At 31.8% G+C, this 25,057-nt stretch overlaps 2 protein-coding genes across 2 annotated transcripts; one reads left to right on the top strand and one right to left on the bottom strand.

Annotated features, from left to right (window-relative positions):
- Positions 1-1,239: 1,239 nt before the first annotated feature.
- Positions 1,240-9,760, bottom strand: LOC113523096 (phosphoglycerate kinase). Its single transcript, XM_026908975.3, has 10 exons — positions 9,600-9,760; positions 9,307-9,510; positions 8,953-9,179; positions 8,591-8,708; positions 7,837-7,975; positions 7,161-7,295; positions 6,596-6,717; positions 4,749-4,849; positions 2,830-2,928; positions 1,240-1,560 (listed from the first exon to the last, which is right to left on the bottom strand). The coding sequence occupies exons 1-10, from the start codon at positions 9,659-9,661 to the stop codon at positions 1,520-1,522; spliced, it is 1,248 nt and encodes a 415-aa protein (XP_026764776.1). The 5' UTR covers positions 9,662-9,760; the 3' UTR covers positions 1,240-1,519.
- A 434-nt stretch (positions 9,761-10,194) lies between these two features.
- Positions 10,195-21,692, top strand: LOC113522917 (WD repeat-containing protein 5). The gene is made up of 8 exons (XM_052898645.1): positions 10,195-10,564; positions 10,681-10,777; positions 13,085-13,230; positions 17,269-17,413; positions 17,508-17,610; positions 18,075-18,306; positions 19,653-19,853; positions 21,376-21,692. The coding sequence occupies exons 1-7, from the start codon at positions 10,436-10,438 to the stop codon at positions 19,839-19,841; spliced, it is 1,041 nt and encodes a 346-aa protein (XP_052754605.1). The 5' UTR covers positions 10,195-10,435; the 3' UTR covers positions 19,842-19,853; positions 21,376-21,692.
- The last annotated feature ends 3,365 nt before the right edge of the window (positions 21,693-25,057 follow it).

The raw sequence follows: 25,057 nt of genomic DNA, 5'->3' as shown, positions 1-25,057 counted from the left end.
TTTTTATATTATATTTTCCTTATTACATTTTTATAGTCATTTTATGAAGATATAAGGGTGTAGGCTCTCACTTTATTACTCACTTCAAAGGCATATTAATTTAGTTTCAATATTGGTGAATTTTTCCATTTATTTCTACTTAAAAACCTATTTCCAATTAATTATTATATCAAATATGTTTATCCTGCGAGGTTAATGTCCTAATCATGGTTAATTCCTATTTAGTTCAATATGATGTACAGACTGATGTTAATCCTTTCCGCCAGTCTAAACCAATAGCGGAGGCGAAGTAGCAATTTCAATTTCATGCATTTAAAAATGCGCCTAGTGAATTACCATAACGATGTAGTAAATAGCTTTAGTTTGTGCAAGTTTGTTGCAGTTCTTGAAAGGCATGGACTTTCTAGATTGTGGCCATTTATTATTCAATTTACACCTATTATACTTATACTAGCTGACTCGGCAAACGTTGTTTTACCATATACCACATTTCCATGTTTCGAGAATTATACATGAAAATTTATCCTACTACAATTATTATATTCGATTGCCATTTTACAAGCCTATTGTGGCATATAAAAATCGCGATTAAAAAACAGGGGTTGGTCGTAAAAGCGTGAAAATTTGAATTTGTATTTTTCAATGCTAAATTATAATAAAATAAAAATTTAAAAATTTACAAAATAAATAAAAAAAAAAATTTAGGGGCGGGTCACCCTTATCATCGAGGGGTATGAAAAATAGATGTTGGCCGATTCTCAGACCTACCCAATATGCACAGAAAATTTCATAAAAATCGGTAAAGCAGTTTCGGAGGAGTTTGGTAAAAAACACCGCGACACGAGAATTTTATATATTAGATATAGATAATTAATTAAAAATAAGAATCATAAGCTTGTTTTGTAGCATCACATATTTCTGCGGCTTTAATTGTAGGAATACGAATCATCATCACCATCTCAGCCATTATCGTACAAACTGTTATAAAGAACGGCCCTGAGTCACCTTCATCCACTTGACTCCTTGCAATGCATTTAAGGTCATCATTTTGTGGGCGTCATGTTACATTGCGTTTGCCCGTACTAGGTTGCCACTCAAGAACCTTCCTTCCCCATCGTTTGTGAGTGAACTATGTGACCAGCTCGTTGCCGCTTCAGCGTGCTTATCCTTCTAGCTATGTCGACGACTTTGGTTCTTTTGCGAATATCCTCATTTCATCATAAGTGAGAACAAATGAAAGATGGTTTACTAAGTATATTTAATTTTCTATAACACATAAAATAACGATTATTGTATAATATAACCGACGTATATTTAAAAATAATCTTATAAATAATCACAAGACATTTCATAAACAACCACTACATACATACATTTTTTTATGCCCAAATATACATTTTAAACTGTTTTTACAAATGGTAAAAATTGCATCAGGTTTTATTATGGCTTAAATACGTTATTATGCTTATGAAAAAATAATTATTATTTATTCCATTCGATATTTTTTGCATTTCTTAATTTATGCGTCGGAGAGAGCAGCCACGCCGGGCAGCACTTTACCTGAAAATAGAAAGATTTGCATAAAAACTGTTGCATACAATATAAATGGAAATTTATATGAAGAGTGGAACACTTAGTTGGATACTGTTATATAATATATATATAACATTATGTTATTAATTATCAGTTGTTTAATACATGCCACGTAATCTTGTAACAAGATATATTGAAAATACGATTTATATTTATTGATTAGAGACGACAAAATACTATATATAATTAAAACTGTGTTTCATAAAAAAACTTCTTTAATTGTGGCAAAACCAATAAATATTTTGCATTAAAAACTAAACCAATGAACAAATTTTGAAAAAAATTCAGGTTGTCTTTTGTAATCACATAATTAAGCATTTTTTTTAAATCGAACTTCGGTAATTGTTCAGTCAATAGAGAATTCACACAGTAAACATGTGTAGTTTAGGTGATACATTATGTTATTATGAATCACCGAAAGTGGCCGTTTTCAACCTAAAATCGGCCAATAAATTAATGGATTGATCTTGAAGATATATCGCATTGACCAAGACGGCCTGCAATGATTTATCTTCTGTTAAACACGTGTTTAATATACGTGTAATATAGACATGTGTACTTAATTTAGTACAAAATAAACACTCTACTACTAAATAAGGGGAAATCAAAATCGTTAGTATATACATATAATAAAGAACATGTCGAATAAACAATATTTTGAGCCTTCGATAGAACGTGGTGCATCTAGTTGTTAAGTTAGTAAGAGAGAGTTAAATTGTTTTTGTTATTTTCGAATTTCCCCCATATCTCAAAGGCCATTTTGGATTAGTACACCAGTTGTCTGTATGGGTATTTGTATCATCCGTGTTTCTGGAGTTAAGTAGCTATGCAATGGTAATGTATCGGTTTGAAGGGCAGTGATAAGGCAGTGAAATAATAAATTAGAGTCATATCGTCATATGAACTGTTAATTCCCGCTGTTGAACATACGCTACTGCCCATCCGTCCACCATAAGCTTCCTTAGTTGTCTTTTACGGCACCCACGAAAAAGGAAGAGGTGGCCTATTATATGTATGTCGGGACGTATACGGCTATAACACCATATTCCTTAGGAATCGTAACACATGAGTGGTACTATTGGCATCACAATGTTTTCTGTGACGTTCATGGCGCTGTTCATGTCTATAGGCGACGGTTGCCACTTTTCACTAAGTGGGCTGTCAGTCTGTTTGCAATTGTTTGTGTTATAAAAGGAAAGTACAATTTAAGTGTGAACACGCGAAAACAACACTCACCTTCAAGAAGTTCAAGTGATGCTCCGCCACCGGTGGAGACGTGTGAAACCTTGTCCTCCGTGCCCCATTTGGCGCAGCAAGTAGCAGTGTCACCACCACCTACATACACATAAAAATAAGTACAACTGCTTATATGAGAGTTTAGACTTGTAGAGTCGAGGGCTCAGGGGGGAGGGGAGATTGTACTCTGTCATATCTATCTCCACGCCATCCCCCCATGGTTTTTTTTTAGTCACAATCGTCACGACGTCATAACTGACTCGAATTGCTCCTCATTGTATAATCTTTTATTAGTGTCCGGGCATTGTACACTATTAACATATGTGAGTGCACCACTCCATCTTCATCCAAATACTTGGATTCAAGAGTTTTTAGGTCGTCTTTGTTATACAATAAGGCCTTTGATCCAGCTTACCGGATGAAGGTATTATTGATCTTCTAAAGCACGAAGCAAGTGATACATTGTAAATGATTCAACAAATATGAATTTCAGAATTTAGAGATTTTTGCTTGAATTCGATCTTGGGAATTTCGGACCGCAGTCCAAAGCATTGTTCAAACGACCTGTCACCGCTGATTATATAGTTAAAACATTCAACATGTTTATAACTTTATACATTTTCTAATGAGATTTATCTATTATTATGTATTTTTAGTGCTACTTTGTACGTGTAGATTCCAGAAGTAGGAAAATTAATGAAGTAGGTCATTTATAGATGACTTATCGTGATAAAACATGTACATACTTGATTTTATTTTAGACCATCAGGAACACAACTATGAAAACTGTTTTAATTGAAAACGGAGGAAGGAGGGAGTTTTTGCATGATTTCAGAATAAACATATAGAGACAGAAAACATTTCTAATAATTATTATTTTGGCATTTATTGATCTTTAGTTACAATTTTATTATATTACTAAGATTTTTGTGCGTTCTCGAAAATTCGACGCTATTATAAGTGGTCCCAGTCACGGGTCAACACGTGGTCGCTTATCTTGCTCATAAAAAGTGCAAAGTTGACAATATATTATATTTAAAAAACGTTCCAACACACGGCGGATGCTTCATACAAAAATTGCGACACATGGCTGCTAGTACTATCACTATTAGATACAGCTGTCGCTTGTGTACGACTCTTGGATACTGGATATCGATCATGATGCGTTCGTTTTTCAAATTTTTTATCATATACGAGTCATGGCTGGACGTTACTTTGGTTCCAAATATATTTATTTGTCTTAGATGCATTGAGGATGACGTTGTGTAATAATAAAATCAATAAATGTTGTGGGACAACATACGCTCTAAACTATAATCCAAGTTGTTAGAGGAACTTGTAAACTGTTGATGGTGTAGTGAACATAATCCTTTTTAATATTCCAAATGTGAAATTGAATATGTTTGTTTGATAACTTGTAGCGCTTTAAAGGCTTTACCAGTTGCTATGAAATTTCGCATACACGTACTATATGAGATGGAGAAGGGTATAAGGTTACATTTTATTCCGCTCAGTAAACATATTCCGGTCACGCGCTTAAAAGTTAGTAGTCTATATGCTTAACCGTCTGTCCAATACGATATGCTTAACTATATGACTGCTTGCTCGCTTAAAAAATATCCCATCTAGGATATGGATTATTTGTTTACCAAATTTCATTCAAATTTATTCAATAACCGCTTAAATGTAATTTGAGTAAATATCTAAGTATCAACATACAAGGAGTAATAATCTAAAGATAAACGAAACAAACTATAGTTTGTATGTTTATAAACATTGCATTTTTATAATATCAGAGTAGGTTCACAACTAATCATTTAATATTATGCTTGTACTAGTGCATTTCAATGGAATTTTGAGTAGGTGTATTTTTCATTATCTAATTAATATAATCATATAATAATGTTCAATGTACTTACCAATAATAGTGACAGTTCCATTGGCGGTGGCTTTCACGACGCCCTCCATGAGGGCTCTGGTGCCACCCGCGAATTTCTCAAATTCGAACACGCCAGCAGGTCTAATAAACATAAAATAAGGCTTAAGATACATAACTACATTCAAGTAGGAGGAGAAGGGAATTGTTAGTAATGGGGCCTACAGGCCCCGTTGGTAGCAATATACCTTTTAGAAATCATAGTGATTAATTGTTTTTTTTTTTTATTTATTTATTCTTTATTGGCCAAATTATAGAGAAATGTTTGGTACAAAAGGTGGACTGGTGGACTTATAGCATTCTCTCTCATTCAACCTTTGGCAAAACAAAAATATAATTATGTGGCGAAAAAATTAAAACAATTTGGAAACGATAAACAGTTAATTTCTAGTGAATTTATGATTTCATTCTCACCTATTATTCTACAAATCATTAAGGAAGTCAACGTATTAAGGAAACGCAGGTGGGAGTACTATACCACTGACACCCAAAAAAAAAAACCTACTGATTATAAGCATACTCATATTATGCAATATTACGTCTTAACATATTAAATGACGCAATACTCAGTTCTAAACCATTATCGCACAAGCTAATGCTTTTGATAAATAACAGTATACTTAAAGAAAGAAAAAATATACTTAAGTATTGTTATGACATAGTAGAGTAAAATGTATGCAATTCTATGGATATTAATAGCATCTCCGCGACTTTATCGTAGATATCTACATATATTTATACGATATTTTTTGTACAATTTCAAACACAATGATAACTACGGTCTGTTTTTCTATACTCGGTACAATTAGTAAACAACAATATTCTGTTTTTATCGATTATAGTTTAAAAATAAAATAGACAAAAAATAATAATATATTATAACATACAATTAATATAAAAATCTTATCATTTTATTTTTGTTTTAACATTAATTTGATAATAATACAAGCCAAAATTGTTTACTAATTGGGCCAAGTTCCGTTATTAGATATGGTAGCGGGAGACTCGAAATAAAGGTGAAAAAAAAAAAAAGACTGGGGTTAGCAGATAAGAGTAGAAATGTAGGGGCTAAAAAAATGCTAACTTCGACGGGGGTGCATGCCTCATTCGCATAAGGGGACGGTGGCAGGAATTAGATGATCTTAAAATAGCGGGCGTCAAACGATAGGGGTATCGTTTGACGCTAACGACACATATTACATGAAAAGATGCGATTTTAGACAAATGCATACATATAAATAGTAAGTTTCTATATTTTAAAACTATGCAATTTGCATAATAAATAATTGTCATAATATTGAAGAGCACTCTATCCGATGACATTGGTGCTCTTTGCTAGTTTTGGTTTACTGGAAGAGAACTCTTTTAGAGTTAAGCTTACCTTTGGTTACTTATATCATATTTTTTATGTATTATTAGTGAAGAATAAAGTATAAATAAATAAATATAGGTATACAGATTTTAATTTTAATTTGATTCATTACAAAAAATATTAATACTAAGTTTTCTTTTCCTCTTGGTATTGCTTGTTATTAGTTATGTAGTGTTCGTATTCAGTTTTTAAGAACGATTGTTAAATTTGGTAATTAGCGGCTTGCTAGCAATATAACCTTGGGAAATTGTCATTATATATTATCTTGATGAAATCGCCATGATGGGCCTACTATCATATTTACCTATTACCACCCCACTGGTCAGCACATACCGACGGTGCAGACAGGGTTATTACTATATTTTCATAATTTTTTTCAATAGGCATATGTGGGTTATAAAGAATCTTTATGATATAATATTTTAGTTTAAAGAATTGAATAATTTTTTAAAACATACCCATTCCATACAATGACTTTAGCTCTCGCAATAGGCTCAGCAAACAGTTGTCTTGATTTTGGACCAACATCCAGTCCCATCCATCCATCAGGGATTCCACTTTCAACAGTGGCGGAGCCAACCTAAACAGTAGATATAATAGCATAATATGTTTTTATCAAATTCAAAAAGCTCTCAATTCAGTTGTATGTTGAACTTTGTCAGTTGTAAACTAATTATATTAAAAATATTTTTATCTGAAAGGATATACTTATAGATTGGTCCCATAGAAACTTCATCAAAAACGGCCCAGTTGTTCAGTTTTTAAAATCTATTTAGACTGGATTTGCTACAACTGAAACCAGTTTTTTTTGTGTAACACAATTTAATTGTTAAAATGTAAGTCAGATTTGTTCTTTAAGATTCAATAAAAAAAATGCTCTGTCATGGCTATACTATTTATAAGGTATAGAGTTTTAATAAGAAAGGTTTTTAAAAATCCACAAATTTTCTATGAATAAATTACTTTTAAATTAATATTGCTATATTATAAGACGTATAATTCTATGTTATTGTATTCAATTACCTGAGCATTCTCATCAAATTTATCAGCAGTAACAAAATCCACTGGAAGGTGAACCTTCACTTTGTTTTTGGCAGCCTTTTCCAAAAGTCTCACAACAATTTTAGCGCCTTCTGCATCATACAAAGAGTTGCCAATCTATGGAATAAATTTTTTAAATTAATATATTATTAAAATAATTATCCATTATCATGGCCAGCAGTGGGATATTTAATATGAGTCATAAAGTGGAAGTAATTTACATAAAACCAATAATAGCTATATTATAAATAAAATTATTAAGTACTTTTTATTTTTCAACAAAGACGAAAGCATTGAATGATACAATCAGCTATTGAGTTAGTATGTGAGACACAAAATTTTTTATCTATTTTTTTATTTGTATTTATGACATTTTTTTTTCTATTTATTTATTATAATGTGAGATACATGGTGTAACATATAAAATGCATAAGTACATGTTTCTATCAGTCAATGGATTATATTAAGCACACCATTTTATTTCATCATACATATATTACTTTAAATTTGTTATTTATGTTTATTATTGTTAATGAACTAAACTGTTCTATTATGTTCTACATTTTAGTTATATGTACTGTAATAATTGCATATAATTCTTAAATATACATGTATAATTTAGTGTAATTCAAACAGTTATTAAGAGATTAGTACTTACAGCCATGCCCTTGGTTTCCTTGAGGAATGTGTAAGCCATACCACCACCAATGATCATCTCATTAACTTTGTCCAACAAGTTTTCTATTAATAAAATTTTATCTGCCACCTTAGCACCACCAAGAATTGCAAGGAAAGGCCTACAAATGGAATATATCTTAACACCTAGTTATTTTAACAATCAGTTTTAATAAAGTTTAGTAAAAAGGTAAACAATTTTCATTGTGATTGTCATAGAACATTCTCTAAATGAAATTAATGACAAACCATAACATTCAATCAACAGTTTTTTTTTTATTAAGAATACTATTAAGAATCAGCAGACTGTTATATGGTTAGTCAATTAATTTTTTGTCAATTATTTTGTTTGTTTTGATTTATATTAAATTCTATTTAAACAGATATTACTTAGATATTATACAGTAAAGTTGTATTGAAATGGTACAAAAGAAATATCATTAATCAAATAAAATTAGAAACATCAAAGTAACTAGAATATGTGAAACACTGACAAAATTTATAACTCCCACGGTTTTTAAATTTTCAGTACTAACATAATTCATGATGATGAGCATAATTATAAAAATTATATTTCTTTTATAAAAAAGGATAAAATTAATGAGTTTTTAATCTGAATATGATATGCGAGTCCTAATATCACAATAAACTTAAAAATATAATGGAGATATAAAGAAATATAATATACAAATGAAAAATTATTTAAAAAGTTTCCAAAATTAGTGTTTAACATTTACCTTTCAGGTTCATGAAGGGCTTTGGCAAAGTACTGCAATTCTTTTTTTAGCAGGAATCCACTGGCTCTTTGGTCAAATCCTTCTCCCAACATAGAACTGTGTGCTCTGTGAGCAGTACCTATTTAACAATATTATACTGACCATTGCATATATATAGTATATAAACAACTTGCATAAAAGTATATATTAAATAAATTTTATTTTAATTGTATAAAAAAGTAAGAGGATTATTTTCTATATTTCTTTGTTAAGTTTTCATATCATAGTAACTTGGGATGATTTTAATTTATCCTATTCAATTATCATCATGAGTAACAGTAGTAGTAAATTATAAATAAACTTATTCTATAAACACTTCTCACCAAAAGCATCGTTAATGTAAACATCGCCAAGTTTTCTAAGGCTGGCTCTGAATTCTTTAACTTTTGCAGGGTCAGCTTTAATCTTTGACCCACTGCTATCAACTCCTTTGCCTTCTTCTTCAATATGAAAACGGAGATTCTCTAACAGAATGACTGATCCAACTGGAGGATCAGCACAGGCACCTTCTACTTCAGGTCCTACACAGCCTGGTAGGAAAGTTACATCTCTGAAAATTAAAACACACTATTAGAATTTTATTTATGGTATTTAATTTTTTTAAAGTGAACTATTACTTTATCCAAAAGAATCATATTAATATTTTAGGATTTTAACACACTGTTTTCATAATTTACCTGTTTAGCAATTTTTTCAGTTCATCAGCGACCGGCTTTAGGGTGTATTTAAGGTTGATTTGTCCGTCTGGTCGTCCAAGGTGAGACATAAGAACAAGAGATTTAGCACCTTTATCCAAGGCATATTTTACGGAGTCCAAAGCTGCGACTATACGTTGGTTATTTGTAATCACACCTTCTTTTAGCGGCACATTGAAGTCTGCTCTAAAATTTCACAGAAAATAAGTTTATTCTTTAGATCAAAAGTTCTTGGATAAAGTTATAAAACTAACATTATAAAAGCAAAAAAATACCTCATTAGTACTCTTTTGCCATTTAGATTAATAGCATCAATGCTGAGTTTGTTTAAAGCCATTTTCTTTTATATACAAAAAATATTTAATTTAAAACAAAAATAATTAATTGGAATCAGTCGTCGGCAATGAATTGAATTTGTCAAATTTAACCTTGCTTGGTATATAGGTCAAATATACTTGCCATTTGAAAAATATACAAAAATATCTTCATTTTCGAGCTAAAAATTGCAATTTTAAATATTTTCAATCAGATTTTCAAAATAAATAAAGAAAAAATAATAAGATTTCTGTGTAATATTTCTGAATCATTTTTGTTGTAATATTGAAAAAAATAGTATTAGATATATTCAATTAATCAATTTTTCCAAGTAATCATAATCACATTGATTATGATTATGTGAAAAACTTGATGTTCCAGTACAAATTATAAAAATAAAGATATAATATTTATATATAAAATAAAATGTAAGGTAGGTATTATTGCAAAACGAAATTATAAATTCGTTGTTAATGTACATTTAATTTATAAATTTCACTATGGCAATAGTTATAATTTTTGTATATTGGCTATTGAGTTCAGGAGGACGCGGGAGGGATTGTATTAATTTTATGTTGGCATAACTGATCGTCTTCGCGAAATATGCACGCATTGAGACGCCTGAATTTAGAATGTTCTTTGAATATCTATGTTGAAATTTATAGAAAAACGCGAGTGAACCACAATTTACGCGGATTATCTCCTCCAAACTATAACTTGAATTGTTGTTCTTTGTGTAATAGTGACTGTAGTGGGTGACGAACAAAGAAAAACGTAGTGCGTCTAAAGTTAAAACATGGTGCCGCTAGGACCGGGGCCAGGCCATCCTGCTGCACATCAAACGCACGGTGGACCTTCTACCAATCTTTCCGGCTCCAATTCCTTATCACAGAGTGCCCCACAATCGAATAAATCTTCAGTGGCGGTAATTTTCACCCTCCTGTTGATATTTCAGAGCTTTTCGGGCGGCACATGTTTATGTAACTAACTTTTTGTATTGAACACGTGCGATTTGGCGCTAATTTTGCAATTATTTTGCAGAAGCCGAATTATACATTGAAATTCACGCTCGCTGGGCACACGAAAGCAGTTTCATCCGTTAAATTCAGTCCCAATGGAGAATGGCTGGCTAGTTCGTGTAAGTACAAATTTGATACTGGTTCATTAATTCTGTTAGCATCCTACTTTTTCGTTATGTCGTCGTTATTTGCGAAATTTTCGTGCTGCAGTAAAAAAAACTTGACTCACCTATATGACATGATAAACTGATAATCTTGAGTAAAAATATTACAGATGGTGCAACTAATAGAAATATGCTAATTATTATGGTAGTATATACCTTATGTTAAAAGTCAGGGTTCAAAGTGGGTTTTTATTACTTTATTTGTTTGAAGATTACAATTAATTTGGATGTTTAAAAAATCAAAATGTGCTACTCTATTTTACTGCTTCAGATGATAAACATTTTACAATGCCCCAGTTTATAGATAAGTTTCATGAACTAATTAATGCATGGAGTTGAGCTAATTTGGGCCAAACAGACATTATAAGTTTGTTTTAGGTTTTACAAACAAGATTGTTCAAGGCTCATTATGATATTATCAGTTTTTTTATTTATAGCATTTATTTTTTATAGGATTTAAAGTTTAAGGCTTTTTGTCTGATAGTTTATATGATAACTTTATAAAGTTGGCTGATTATAATATTTTAAGATTCCATTTTTATAGATTGTTTAAAAATTATGAGTTAGATATAATTATGAAATTAACTGTTTTGTCATAGTTACAAAAAGTATTGTTATTTATATTAAAGTAAAATAAATATTTTATATTTGTGATTCTTTAAATTTACAATTCTTGGCAAAAAATGTGTCTACCTTCATTGTAATTGATATTACATATTATAAGAAAGTAGTATATTAAAAATGAGTGATAGTAATTAATGTGCAAATAATCATCTGTTTATAATAAATATCAAGTGAGGTGTCAGCTTGTTTCCCAATCTAAGTTTCATAAAAAAAAAAATGGTTACATTTGAATACAATTCTAATACATACGAGGTCTGTCCGGAAAGTTCGTATAAAAGTGTTCTGGAATGCGAGAAAGAGGAGTGGGGAGGCCAGGTAAGCGCAGGACCCCTTCCTTATGTCCCTAACAATGCTTCAGTTCTGGTCTGACCGCCGTGCGGTGCGAACTGGCTTGTCACGCCATCTGTGAAGTTACCTCTTAACGAAACCCCGTCGGCATGGAGCCCGCTTCCGTTGAAGAGCAGCGCGTCGTAATCAAGTTTCTCTCGAAACTCGGCAAGAATGGCCGTGAAAGCAAATAGTGGAAGACATCCGGGGAACCACGAACAAAAAAATCAAGAAAATCCCGCTCAAATGTCAAGACAATGTTGATTGTTTTTTTCGATGTTTGGGGGATTGTCCATCAAGAATTCGTCCCTCCAGGCCAGACAGTTGATGGAAAATTCTACGTCGATGTGCTCAGACGCCTCAAAGCTCGTGTGGCACGAGTTCGTCCAGAATTGGCGCGAGAGGGGCGTTGGATTCTTCACCACGACAATGCCCCTGCCCACACCTCTCTTGTTGTCCGTGAGTTTTTGAGTAAAAATTCCATTACGGTGACCGAACACCCCCTATTCGCCGGATTTGGCCCCGTGTGACTTCTTCTTGTTCCCAAAAACCAAATTGGTACTTCGGGGGCGGCATTTGGGGGACATAAATGAGATAAAAAAAGCTACGACGGGGCAGCTGAGAAACCTACAACCAGAGGACTTTCAAGGAGCCTTCTCACAGTGGAAACGGCGTTGGCACAAGTGCATTATGTCACAGGGGGAGTACTTTGAAGGGGATAAAATTGATTTACCTGAATTATTGTAAAATAAAATTTTTAAAAAACTTTTATACGTACTTTCCGGACAAACCTCGTACATACATGTCACATAACATTAACCTCTTATTTGACCATTTATGTGAGTATGTTGTATCTGTATAAACCAATCTTGTATATTTTTATCTATTTATATTCTTTTATATTAATCGAATTGTTGATGCTGTAATAAGTTTCCAAAAACTAATATAATATCATCATCATCATATCACCCTTTAACCATCCAATGCTGAACATGGGCAATGCATGGGGAGTATCATAGGCGAAACAGTATACTCTGTTATGTCCATGGTACTGCTCATGTCTATAGGCGACGGTTACCACTTTCCATCAGGTGGGCCGTCAGCTTGTTTGCCATTCTAAGTTGTATAAAAAAACAAAACAATTTAAAACATAAGTAATACTAAAACAATGCAAGTGTAATTTAAGTACTACATTAGTACTTAAATTATCAAATAAAGTACTGACGATATCATCAGATATTGACCATTTTAAAAACTAATACTTTTATTTTATGTACTAGCCTTTAATTATATATTTATTTTAATTTCCAGCTGCTGATAAACTTATTAAGGTGTGGGGTGCTTATGATGGTAAATTTGAAAAGACCATATCTGGACACAAAATGGGCATCAGTGATGTGGCCTGGTCCTCAGACAGTAGATTGATTGTCAGTGCTAGTGATGACAAAACTTTAAAGGTAATTTATTGAAATAACTTTTATACCTATTATTTTTTTTAATGTGTGGAAATGGAATCCTGCATGTTCTATTACTATATGCTGTTGGGGTACCAATGAGAGATAGTAGATGAGGATGAAAGCAGGTTAGATGATCCATTGTGACAAATTCAATGATAATTAACCACAATAATTTTTTGGGGAAATCAACCTGTGCTCAATTGCTATTAGTATACCCTATATTAACCCTTTCAGAACTGAATTATTTTTTTTCATCCGATGGATTTGGTAAATTCCATGTGTCTAAAGTATAATAAGGAGACTATAAAAAAAATAAATAAAAAAAAATTAGCTTTACATTTTTCGAGAAAATCTAGTTTTTCTTAATGTGCACAAATGTGGACTCCCGTCCTACATAGTAATAAGAATAAGGTATACGAAGTTGTTCTGAAATGAAATAATATTAATTTAAAAATATTTTTATTAAAAAATTATAAATGAATTAACGTAGTTAAATTTTTTCTTTGTGATAAAATAAACATTTATTAGTTTTTTGGCATAATCAGTTATTGGTACAAATATAAAAACACAGTAAGAACAATAATTAGGAAAAAAAAATCTTTATCTATGTGTGGAAAGCCAAGAAGCAATTCTTGTCTTTGGTTAGGTATAAATGAACTTTGCATTTTACACGGGATTTTTCCTTGCATCTCACCATTTTACACCTAGTCCCAGTTCCATCGTCATGTTTAGGGAAATGCCCAACACCGTCACGAGTTATTTCAGCTGCAGGACGAATCTCTCCTGGCCTTCTTGGTATAATTTGCATCGTTGAGCTACTACTGCTACTTGGTCGACCTCTTTTGGTGGTAGAACATTTATCTTGTAGCACCAAACTGTCAGCCAAGCGACGACGAAAGTAAAGTAAGTCCTTGCTTTTTAGGTGTGCCGTTACAAGTCGTTATCTATTTGGTATTCTTGATATGCCTGAAGAACTCCCACATCCGATGCATAAAATATCATACGCAGAGTAAATTTTTTTGATTCTATAAATGTTCTGTAATAGCTCATAAGTTGATCTAATAAATTAACGCCACCCATTGCATGATTATAGCGCTTTAAGACCTCAGGTCGCGCAACCTCAATATATCGCTTCTTTTTTTACACCATCTCTTTACTAAGTCCTTGTCACCTATACCAACAAAATTGGAAGCCAAATGGGTAATCTTATTGTCCAACCACTTTACATCAGTTACATCTCCGTCTCTGCTACATACTTCTTGAAAAAAACTCCTAGGCTTCTTATTTGTTACCTTGTCACTTAAAAACGGTGGTTTAACAAATCTGTTAACACGAGCTGTGCATGCGGCCATAATACCTTTTTGTTTTAGGATTTGTAGTAAATGTTATGATGAAAAATTATTGTCAAAGTAAAGCAGAGACGCCGTCATACAATTCGCTAGGTCCTTCATTGTCATCAAATTCAGGTGGAAAAAACTCCCTTTAGTTTTGGTAAATGACATCTGCGCTAATTCTAGCATTAGCTGCTAGATTCAATTTGCTCGACAAATTGAATCTCCATAATAATTATCTTCGTCATCAGATGATAATAATAAGTCAGAAAGATCTCCTTCATCTTATCATACTTGTAACGCCTCCAATGAGGACATATTGGTGTTTTTGCATCTGAAAATATAAGTAAACAATATCATAATTCATTTTATATATTTATCTTACAAAAATGATTAATAAAACGTTAAAAATATAAACAAAACATATTTTTGTAAAAAACCGTGAACAATGAGAAAAACTCAGTTAAATCCTGATGGGAACAATTGAGCACAAATATAAAAATCGAGATTACCAATATAAGGTAATAAAAAAATACACAAATATTACGTTACACATAACCCCAATAATATTAGATATTCGTTTATATTTTTTCCAGATGATTTCATGCACTAATTTAATTTTTTTTAAATAAAATATAAAGCTCACCTGTATAGTTCAAATCACGCACGGACACTAGTCGCAAATTGTCGAAAAACGCTAGAATATCCTAAAAAATGGCGTAAGTAGTATTAAATTGAGTAGTTTTTTAGTGAACAAACGAATACAACCCCTTTTCAATCGGAAAGCTTGAGAGTTTAATATTTATTTTTTAAATTATATCTTATGTCTACAATTGTGCACGCCAGTTCTGAAAGGGTTAATAGTAATGGGGCAATAGATGCTATTGCTAATGATCCGTATCCTCTGAATATTTCTATATAAAATAAATTGTGCATTTGATGTATTAATTTTGCATTGGGATTGGGATCATCTTTATCATCATCTTGATTTTCCTTATCATAATTTCTGTATTACTGCAATATACTATATCTAAACATAGTGACAAAGATATGGATGATGGATAGATATCCAGGACAGATTCTGGTTGTCTTACCTCATGCTTCTTGCATGAAAGCATCTCTTTTGTAGAATCATAATAAAATTCAAACCATATAATTGCCTGAGTTAAAAAGTCAATGGTGAGGACTTGTATAAACATACTAGCAGTTTAAATGGCAGGATAAAGATAAATAGAAATATAATGAACTTATTATACATATATGTGGATTTTTAATGTTTATAAATATTTAATTATGTAAAATTTTATATTGGAATAAAATACGAGTAAATGTCAATGTCAAAATGAGTGCCACTATGAATAATTTCAAATAAAATTTTCCCATGTTTCTCTTGCTCAGATAAGACTGTTTGCTATGATAATACTTTGTGATAAAAGCTTAAACAACTTGCATTCCTATAATTTCTAAAATGTTAAACATAATGTCTTTTTTAGTATTCATTATAAGTATTTTGAAGTATATACATATATATATATATATATATATATATATATATATATATATATATATATATATATATATATATATATATATATATAATGATAATGTATTTAGAATATAAAGTGTAATATGGAAAATAAATAAGCCATAGGTCAGTCAATAAAAGTGTTTATAGGCACATAAGTTTCTTATAAATATTTTTAGTAACTTTATGTAATTTTCCACTAACAGAATAACAACAACTGTATAGTGGATAAGGTAGATTTATAACAAAATAAAAGGAATAAGTAATGTACATGTGAACAACAGTTAACTTATAAAGGATGAATGATTTCTTTTGATTACATATGTTTAAGACATACTAATATTATAAATGTGGAAGTGAGTTTGTTTGTTAAATACCTGTTAGTGATTTAATGGTTCAACCAATTACTATGAAATTTGGTATACACATACTATATGCCATGGAGTAAGTTAAAGGCGACTTTTTATCTTGGTCTATGAACATATTCCTGTCACGCGGACGAAGTAAAAGTTAGTTGTCTATAATTTTGAAAAAAATGCCCATCTGCAATAACCTGTTTAGAATGTCCATGGTGCTATTTATGTTTTTAGGTGATGGTTATAACTTTATATAGGGTAGGCCATTAGCTTGTTATAAAAATGAGTATTTGTGTGCTAATAATTGCTTAATTTATACACGTTGTGATATGAGGGTAGCCACCTGTACTTTTACAATAGTGTATTCTATAAATAAGCAGGCTATAAACTTCACTGTAGTATGTATTTATTGTCTGTTGGCGAGGCCGCGCAGGTGCTCCTGTATCGGTTTAACGAACGCCGAACCATGTATGGAGCTATATATGATACGCGACCTGGTCGTAAAACTAACGTAACGTTACATGTTGTTTAGGGGCATATTAAATTATCTAAGAACCTTGATAGATCAATCCCATCAGTTCGTACTAATTTTACCTAATATATATATATATATATATATATATATATATATATATATATATATATATATATATATATATAGCCCAAATTTCCTAACGTTAAGCCACACCTTGCATTAGCTTGTTTGTTGTGTAAGTGTATGGGTACCATAAGTAATTTAAACTCATTGTAATTTATGTTCTACACTTTTGTTCAAGTATAAATAAATAAATGTTTTATTATTATTATATTTGATTTTCTCTTTCAGGTATGGGAATTAAGTTCTGGAAAATGTTTAAAGACACTAAAGGGTCATAGCAATTATGTGTTCTGTTGTAATTTCAATCCTCAAAGCAATCTTATTGTATCTGGCAGTTTTGATGAAAGTGTACGAATATGGGATGTAAGGACAGGTAAACATTTTGAAGATTTATGTTGAATTTTTTATGCGTAGGGTATTATTAAATAACGATGAACATATATATATTTTTTTTTTTACATTTACAGGAAAGTGTTTGAAGACTTTACCAGCACACTCAGACCCAGTATCGGCAGTTCACTTCAATAGAGATGGAAGTCTTATTGTATCCTCAAGTTATGATGGCTTATGGTAAGATACTATTTCTATAACTAATGTTTACGTAGCTGTGTAGGTCCCGACATAGAATAGACTACTCCTTCCTCTTCCGTGGGTGTGACAAAAGACGACTAAGGGAGTTTATGGTCGGGGGATGGGCAACAGTATGCCTCTTGAAACATCACCAAAAGGCAAACTGCGGTTGCCAACCCATTTGCCAAGAGTGGCAAAACCCCCCTTATGGGAGAGGCTATGTTCAATAGTGGACAGTTAATGGCAGATACATACATACAACGTTTATTTTACAAATAAACTATGTTGTAAACTATTATTGATTGCCTGACCTATTTTTTGATACTACATTATTAGAATCTAATTAATGTGAATAGATATTTCAAATACAATGTGATTTCGATTTGTTTCAGAGGTCAGCATCTTGATTCACACAATATATAGGATTATTAAAAAGTCCATAATGTTTTGTTATTTTTTTTTAGTCGAATCTGGGATACAGCATCCGGGCAATGTTTGAAGACACTAATAGATGACGACAATCCTCCAGTATCTTTTGTAAAGTTTTCACCGAATGGCAAATATATATTAGCTGCTACTCTAGACAACACATTAAAATTATGGGATTATAGCCGGGGCAAGTGCCTTAAGACCTACACTGGCCATAAAAACGAGAAATATTGTATTTTTGCTAACTTCAGTGTCACCGGTGGAAAGGTATGTTTGCTTTAATTCATAAATTTGCAATATACATGTGTTACCAGAATGTGGTAATTCTGTTTACGAGGTTTGATGATAGTGTCCATGAGATGGTGATACACACTAAATATAAACATTTTCTAGCTACACTTTACCAGAGAGAGGGAGGGAGACTTTGTACAGAAGTCAGTTTTAACCGTAAAGCAGTTGTGTTTGCGCGGCTGTCTTTCGGTTTGAATAGTGGGATATGGCGTGAATTTACAGGGTACAGAGGAATAACACCCGAGACCTTAGAAATGGCAACACATGGGAGGTATTATGGGCGAAACGGTATACTCTGTTGTCTATGGTACTGTTCATATCTATAGGCGACGATTACCACTTTCCCTCAGGTGGGCCGTCAGCTTGTTTGCCATTCTAAACTGTATAAAAAAAAAGCTACGCTTTTGATATTCAGTAAAGCATTGTATATTACCAGAGAATATCAAGATAATTTTGCCAAATTGTTTAAAAAAAAATACATTAAATATGTTCTTTTTTGGTCAAGAGTTACATAGGACAATGAATTGTGTAGGTATTACTGCGGCTGCGCCATAACCGTTGCCGTAACTTTTCCCTCCCGCAACCCGCGCACTTAGAGCTAACCAATGGATTTCAGGAGGGACTTTGTATCTATCCCTGTACTTTTATTTGGTAACTTGAAATGCAGAATCATATTTTTATATTGGCATCCATTCATCATATTTTGATATTACCACATGGATGCATAAATTAATATTTGATAGTCAAAAAGTCAGCTGATTACCATCTCTTTTATGTTTGAAATAAATTATGACTTAAATTTAGCTTAAACGTGTTGTTGTTAGGGATTAATTGTCTACTAAAATTATTTTGTCGCGGGCTGTATTAATATTGTACGTGGGCTGCAAGCAGCCCCCAGACCGCGTTATCCATGATTTATCCTTTATGGTAACATTTGATAGTCTTACATTTTTCTAAACATTGGAATCCAATTTATTTACTTATTTAACTCTTAATTGTAACAGAAACAAAAACATACAATGACAATTGAATAATTCAAGTGAAATATAGTAACATAAATACAAATTAAAATATATACATAAAGGTACAAAAGGCGGTTTATTGCTAAGGCAATCTCTTACAGACAATGTAGGGGATGAGCAAAATTATTTTAGTGATATAATAAAATCTGTATGGTATATTTTCCTAATATTTTTCTGTCATCTGCTATATAATATAAGGATTATTTACAATTAAAAATATTATGTATATATAATATGAGTATTGACATAGTATAGTGTATTTTTAACATCATTTCATAACACATTTTTTCTTGTTTGCAGTGGATAGTATCAGGTTCAGAAGACAATTTGGTCTACATATGGAATCTCCAGTCAAAAGAAATAGTACAACGGCTCTCAGGACATACGGATACTGTACTTTGCACTGCTTGCCACCCCACTGAAAACATTATAGCATCGGCCGCTCTGGAAAATGACAAAACTATCAAACTTTGGAAGAGTGATACTTAAAATTTAGCTTCGGTAAGTTTTATACTTAAACTTCATTACACAGTAGAGACAACCTATAGGTATCCATAAAAAAATATTTCTTAATGTTTGTTATGTTACATGCTATAAATGGGCAATAAATTCGGGAGTTTATTTTTCTCTATTAAATATGAATCAGCACTCGATCTCTTCTGCCTACCACAAAAGATATCTGATTTATGCAGAGATCCATCTGTCATCTATTATGATTCACTGATATCCCGACAGCGCAGGCGAAGTTACCATGCCAGTTTTAGTCGATTCATTTGCTTTTATTTTTTATTTCTTTTCGTCTACTTGATTTTAATAATCACAAATACTATTAGTTTTAATATATTTAAATTAACTAATTAGTACATAACATTAACCTGACCCATAGTTAATGATCGATTTATGAAATTTGTTGAGAAATGTCTTAATTATTGATTTAATTAATAGTTTCAACTTCACTTATCATTTGTTTATGACATTATATGATTCTTGCGGTTTGCAAGAACAAAAAGTTCATTCCGTTTATCCATACCTTCAATTTGAAAATAGAGTTGTTTATCGTGAGGGTTTACCATGAAATGAAATTGCGAATTTCCGGACTTAATTTTGTGTATTTGTTCATACCGAAATCGACCTTAACTTAGTAAAAAGAGTTTAACATTTCGTTCGTCATAAATCCTACTCCTATAAATGTCCAGAAGAACGATATTTTAACATTTTTAAATGATATGTATCATGTAATTTTAACATCAAATTTGTTTCGTTCGGTCCTAAAATTTCAGAAAATATTTCATGGTAGGGCTTTTGTTTCGTAAAAGAATTTTACGCTATATTTTGTCGTTATTAATAGTTAGTCTTTATTCGCGACTTGGTTCTCGTGACCAATATACTGATTGACCGGTATGAAAACTAGCCTTTGTCTTTGATCATTCCACATAGTAGTATAGTCAGTTTTAATTGCATATATTGATAAATAAATTTAATGTAAATTTGAATGTTTCGATACGTCATTAATTTCATTTAGAGTGTTTCTGTGATAATTTTTGCGAAATTTTATTACTATTTTAATTTTAATACTACTGTTCTTTTATTCATTAGGTATATTGATACAGACTACAGTCGAATCTCGATTATCCGAATCAAATATGATCAGGGATATTCCATATAATCGAAAATCCGGATAATCGTTTTTAAAGTCAATCAAATGATAATAACATTTTAATATTTATGTAAAAGATTTTACATAGTATATGTTATTTAAACAATACGATATAAAATATTACGAACTATAAAGATAATGGGCGTACATAAAATCTTTTTACTCAATACATATTACCATTTCTAAATCGGTAATTAAAGCCGTGAAGTTTAAGTCCGGATAATCGAATATTCGTATAATCGATCTTCGGATAACCGAGATTCTACTGTATAGTCGTTAAATACTTAATAAGTAATAAAAATAATTAAACTCTCTTTTATATTTGTAATATGTGTAAGGTAAGTGAAAGTAATTATTTGTTTACAGGCTTTCAAGCAGAAGCAGTGATCTGTACACGTGGCTTCATATTGCAAGCCCCTACGACACCAATTTGTGACAATTGTATAGATACCAGCTGTGGTATTGGACATTGAACGCTGAACATATTTTCGTTTCTAATCATTAATTGATCACAGTGAAATGTGTGGCATTTTCGGTTGTTATAATTATATACATATTTTTGTATCTGACGTATAAAATGATAAGTTATGAAATGTTTTAGCCATTATGTTTTAATTAAGATTGAGTTTAAGAATGTCGCTTAGTAATAATTTGTTGGATACGATTAAAAATTTAGTAGTTATCGTGTGTTTTTTAATGTATTTATCCTAAACTGGCGTTACGCCATTCAAATCAACGAGTCTTCTGAAATAAATATCAGAATGACAGCGAAATTCGAATCATTTGCGTGCTTTGGAAAAGTAAATGGGGAAATAGACGTGGATAGCGACTTAATAATATTTAGAGACGAAGTGGATGGCTTCTTTCTAATTAAGCTACTTTGTCTGTTTTAGGGCCATTGATTATATAGCACTATTGCTACTTATAATAGAACAATATTCAGAGCAGAATTAGGCATGGTACACATGTTTGCAATAAAACTACCTCCGTAAAATAAGGGTATGAAAATTGCACAAATTCCTTTAAAATATATCTAAATAAGATATTTTTAAATAAACTGTAGGCACTGAGTAAAATATCGTAATAAAAATATTTGAAATTATAACGACAATTAGACAAAACGACACTTAAAAATGAATGAAGAAAATAGTCACGATGAACGGTTGGCTTGACATTTCGACCAAGGTAGATATAGTTGCTAATATTCTACTGAATTATGTCATATTTTGCGAAATTCCATATCGGTTATTTGATTAGAATTATTTTTGTTGCACTCAAACTGGCAGTATGAGTGCCAAACGGCTAACATTAGGCTTCTAATTAAATTATTATAAATTATCTAGCTCATGTCTATAGGCGACGGTTACCACTTTCCGTCAGGTGGGCCGTCAGCTTGTTTGCCATTCTAAGTTGTATAAAAAAATCTCGTTTGGATGTAAACGCGTGTCGCAACATGTGCGTGGACCAAATGGCAGTCAGAAATTGATGACAGAAATGGAAGGTTGTAGGACTTCTGGTAGGTTGGCAATCGCACACATACTAATGGTAGCGGAATTGAACAAAACAATTGTAATCAAATATCGGATATATAATTGCGTAACATAGTCGCAAAAAAAAAAAAAAGTTAAACGAGAACTATAATCTGAACTGTGAACTATTTAAAATGGTTTACTTTAGATACAGACGAGTTTAAAATTTCAAAATAAAATATTTTTTTTAATCGACTTCTAAAAGAAGTAGGTTTACAATTGGGTTGTATTTTTTTAATTAATGCACAAATCCGTTAGTTATAAACCAATTTGAAAAATTCTTTTTTATCTGAAAGAATATACTTACATATTCTTTCCCTTCCCATAGTTTTTTATTAAAATCTGGTTTTGTAGTTCTGAAATCAAAATAACTTTTTTTTTACAATGAAGTTGGTTTCTCTTCGTGGAATACAAACTTAATGTATTTTTATATATATGTTTTGGTATCGTCTATTCTTTAAATAAATGTGACGTCTATGGCTAAGTAGGTACCTACACCAATAGAATTTAACGATATCGCAGTGCACAGCAGGGACTTAATGTAATAAATCTTACATACTGTTCTCATTAGGGTAAAGTGAAAAAAAATCAGGTCAGTACAACGCCTTTGGGAATAATGTTGGATATCGAACCTCCTCAAGGAACTAACAAAGTTCCATACGAGAATTAAATTGATATACCTACAGTACAGTACCTAATTATAAGAGGTTTTAAAATTAGTAAAAAAATTTAGTAACATGTGTTTTTTGTCGATATAACAGTGCATAGATTAAACATATATTTGGTTTTACTTTTTGCCAACTTATTCATAAAATCGTTAAACCTTTCAAAAATCTAATTTAGCTATTAAACTATTTTGTCTTTTACACTAAGTTATTTGGATTTTCTAGCTACACTTTTAGTATATTAAGTTCCGAATTTAAAAAAAAAGTAACAATACAGTGTAATAATTAAAATAGGTTTGTAGGTTTTATTTTTTTATAAATAAGGGTTAGACTGTTTTATTTTTAAATTGCTAATTTGGATAAATAAAAAAAAATATCGCACTGAGAATGTGTACTTTTTTTACACATAGGTTCTTATCACGTGCTATCTGCGGTATCTGCTTAAGGTATCACATTGTAGTCTTGTGTAAACATTTATACCTTGTCTAACTATCCTGTTTAAAATAATAACTTGAACAAGTAATACAATTGCTACGTTCGATCTACGATATTGTAACTCCATAGCTATTAGAAAAATATTACAATGAGAATCGACTTTTTTTAATGAAATATGTTTAACCTTAAATTATATGAATATATTGTTTATATTTCTCCGTCTACATGGATCCTTTCCATGCTTCTAAGTCGTGTGGTCCCGATAAAGAATGGGTTCCCATGGGTGTCTTCAGGGAAAGGGACTAAGTAAATTTAAAGATCGAGGGGTGGACAACTGCGTTTCTCTTAAAACATCACCACAATTAAAAAAAAAAACATCATAAGTATAATTGCACTTGTCGATTTGCCTGCTAAGAAACTACTGGTAAAACCGTTTAAGGTGGAGGCCTGTTTTTTTTTTAATGGGTGATAATGGAATGGTAACCCCACCCGCGCTATCGGTATACACCGGCGGGGCACCAGTGAAGGATGATAGGTGAGGATGGAGTAGGTCAGTTAGCCCATCGTGACGAATTCAACAAGAATTGTTCACGACGGTTTCCAGGGGGAACCACGTGGAGGTCGACCTAATAGGGCATATTGCTAGCAATTGGGCTGTCAAATTTCATTACTTACAATCCCTTTCCCCCCAAGAGGTATGTTTAGGAATGGATTGTTAACAGCTGATATGAATGAATGGATTCTTTCAAGGAATTTATTGGATCTGCTATCACATATGGTAATCAACAAGTTGTTCCTGTTCATGTGTCTAATATAATATGATGTAGTATTTATTGAATAAATGATAATGGAATAGTAGTTCCGCCTGCGCTATCGATATACGCTGGCGGGGCACCAGTGAGTGATGACAGGTGAGGATGAAAGTAAGGCAGTTGACCTATCGCGACAAATTCAACAAGAATTCACCACGATGGTTTTCAGCGGTAACCGTGTGGAGGTCGACCTGATAGGGTATATTGCTAGCAGTGGGGCGGTTTGACCCCATTACGAACGATCCCTTGATGGTGTAGTACGTACTAGAAGTTTCAATTAAAGAACCTATATACCATTAGTCGACCCGGTATACGTTGTTTTATCTGTTACCGCCATCTATCGTGCCCATGTTTTTGTCAGGACAAAAAAATACATTTAAGTTAAATAATTCACATTAAAAAATTTCATTAAAATCAGTTTTACGGTGTCAGAAATAAGTGTGAAGGAACATCGTGACATGATTTTTATATACTGACATACACAATTCTTAACAATACGTGAGTGCGCCTATATGGTTCATAATAAAGTATTCAGTAAATCCTATTATTCTAGATATTTATTATACGTTCATATCACGTAAAATTTGGCGTTCCTTTTTCGCCGCCG

The sequence above is a fragment of the Galleria mellonella genome, unplaced genomic scaffold (genome assembly GCF_026898425.1).
Source record: "Galleria mellonella isolate WM207_F2 unplaced genomic scaffold, CSIRO_AGI_GalMel_v1 utg515, whole genome shotgun sequence".
NCBI lineage: Eukaryota > Metazoa > Arthropoda > Insecta > Lepidoptera > Pyralidae > Galleria > Galleria mellonella.
Note: the sequence above shows the minus strand (reverse complement) of the source record. Positions and strands in the feature narration are given on the sequence as shown.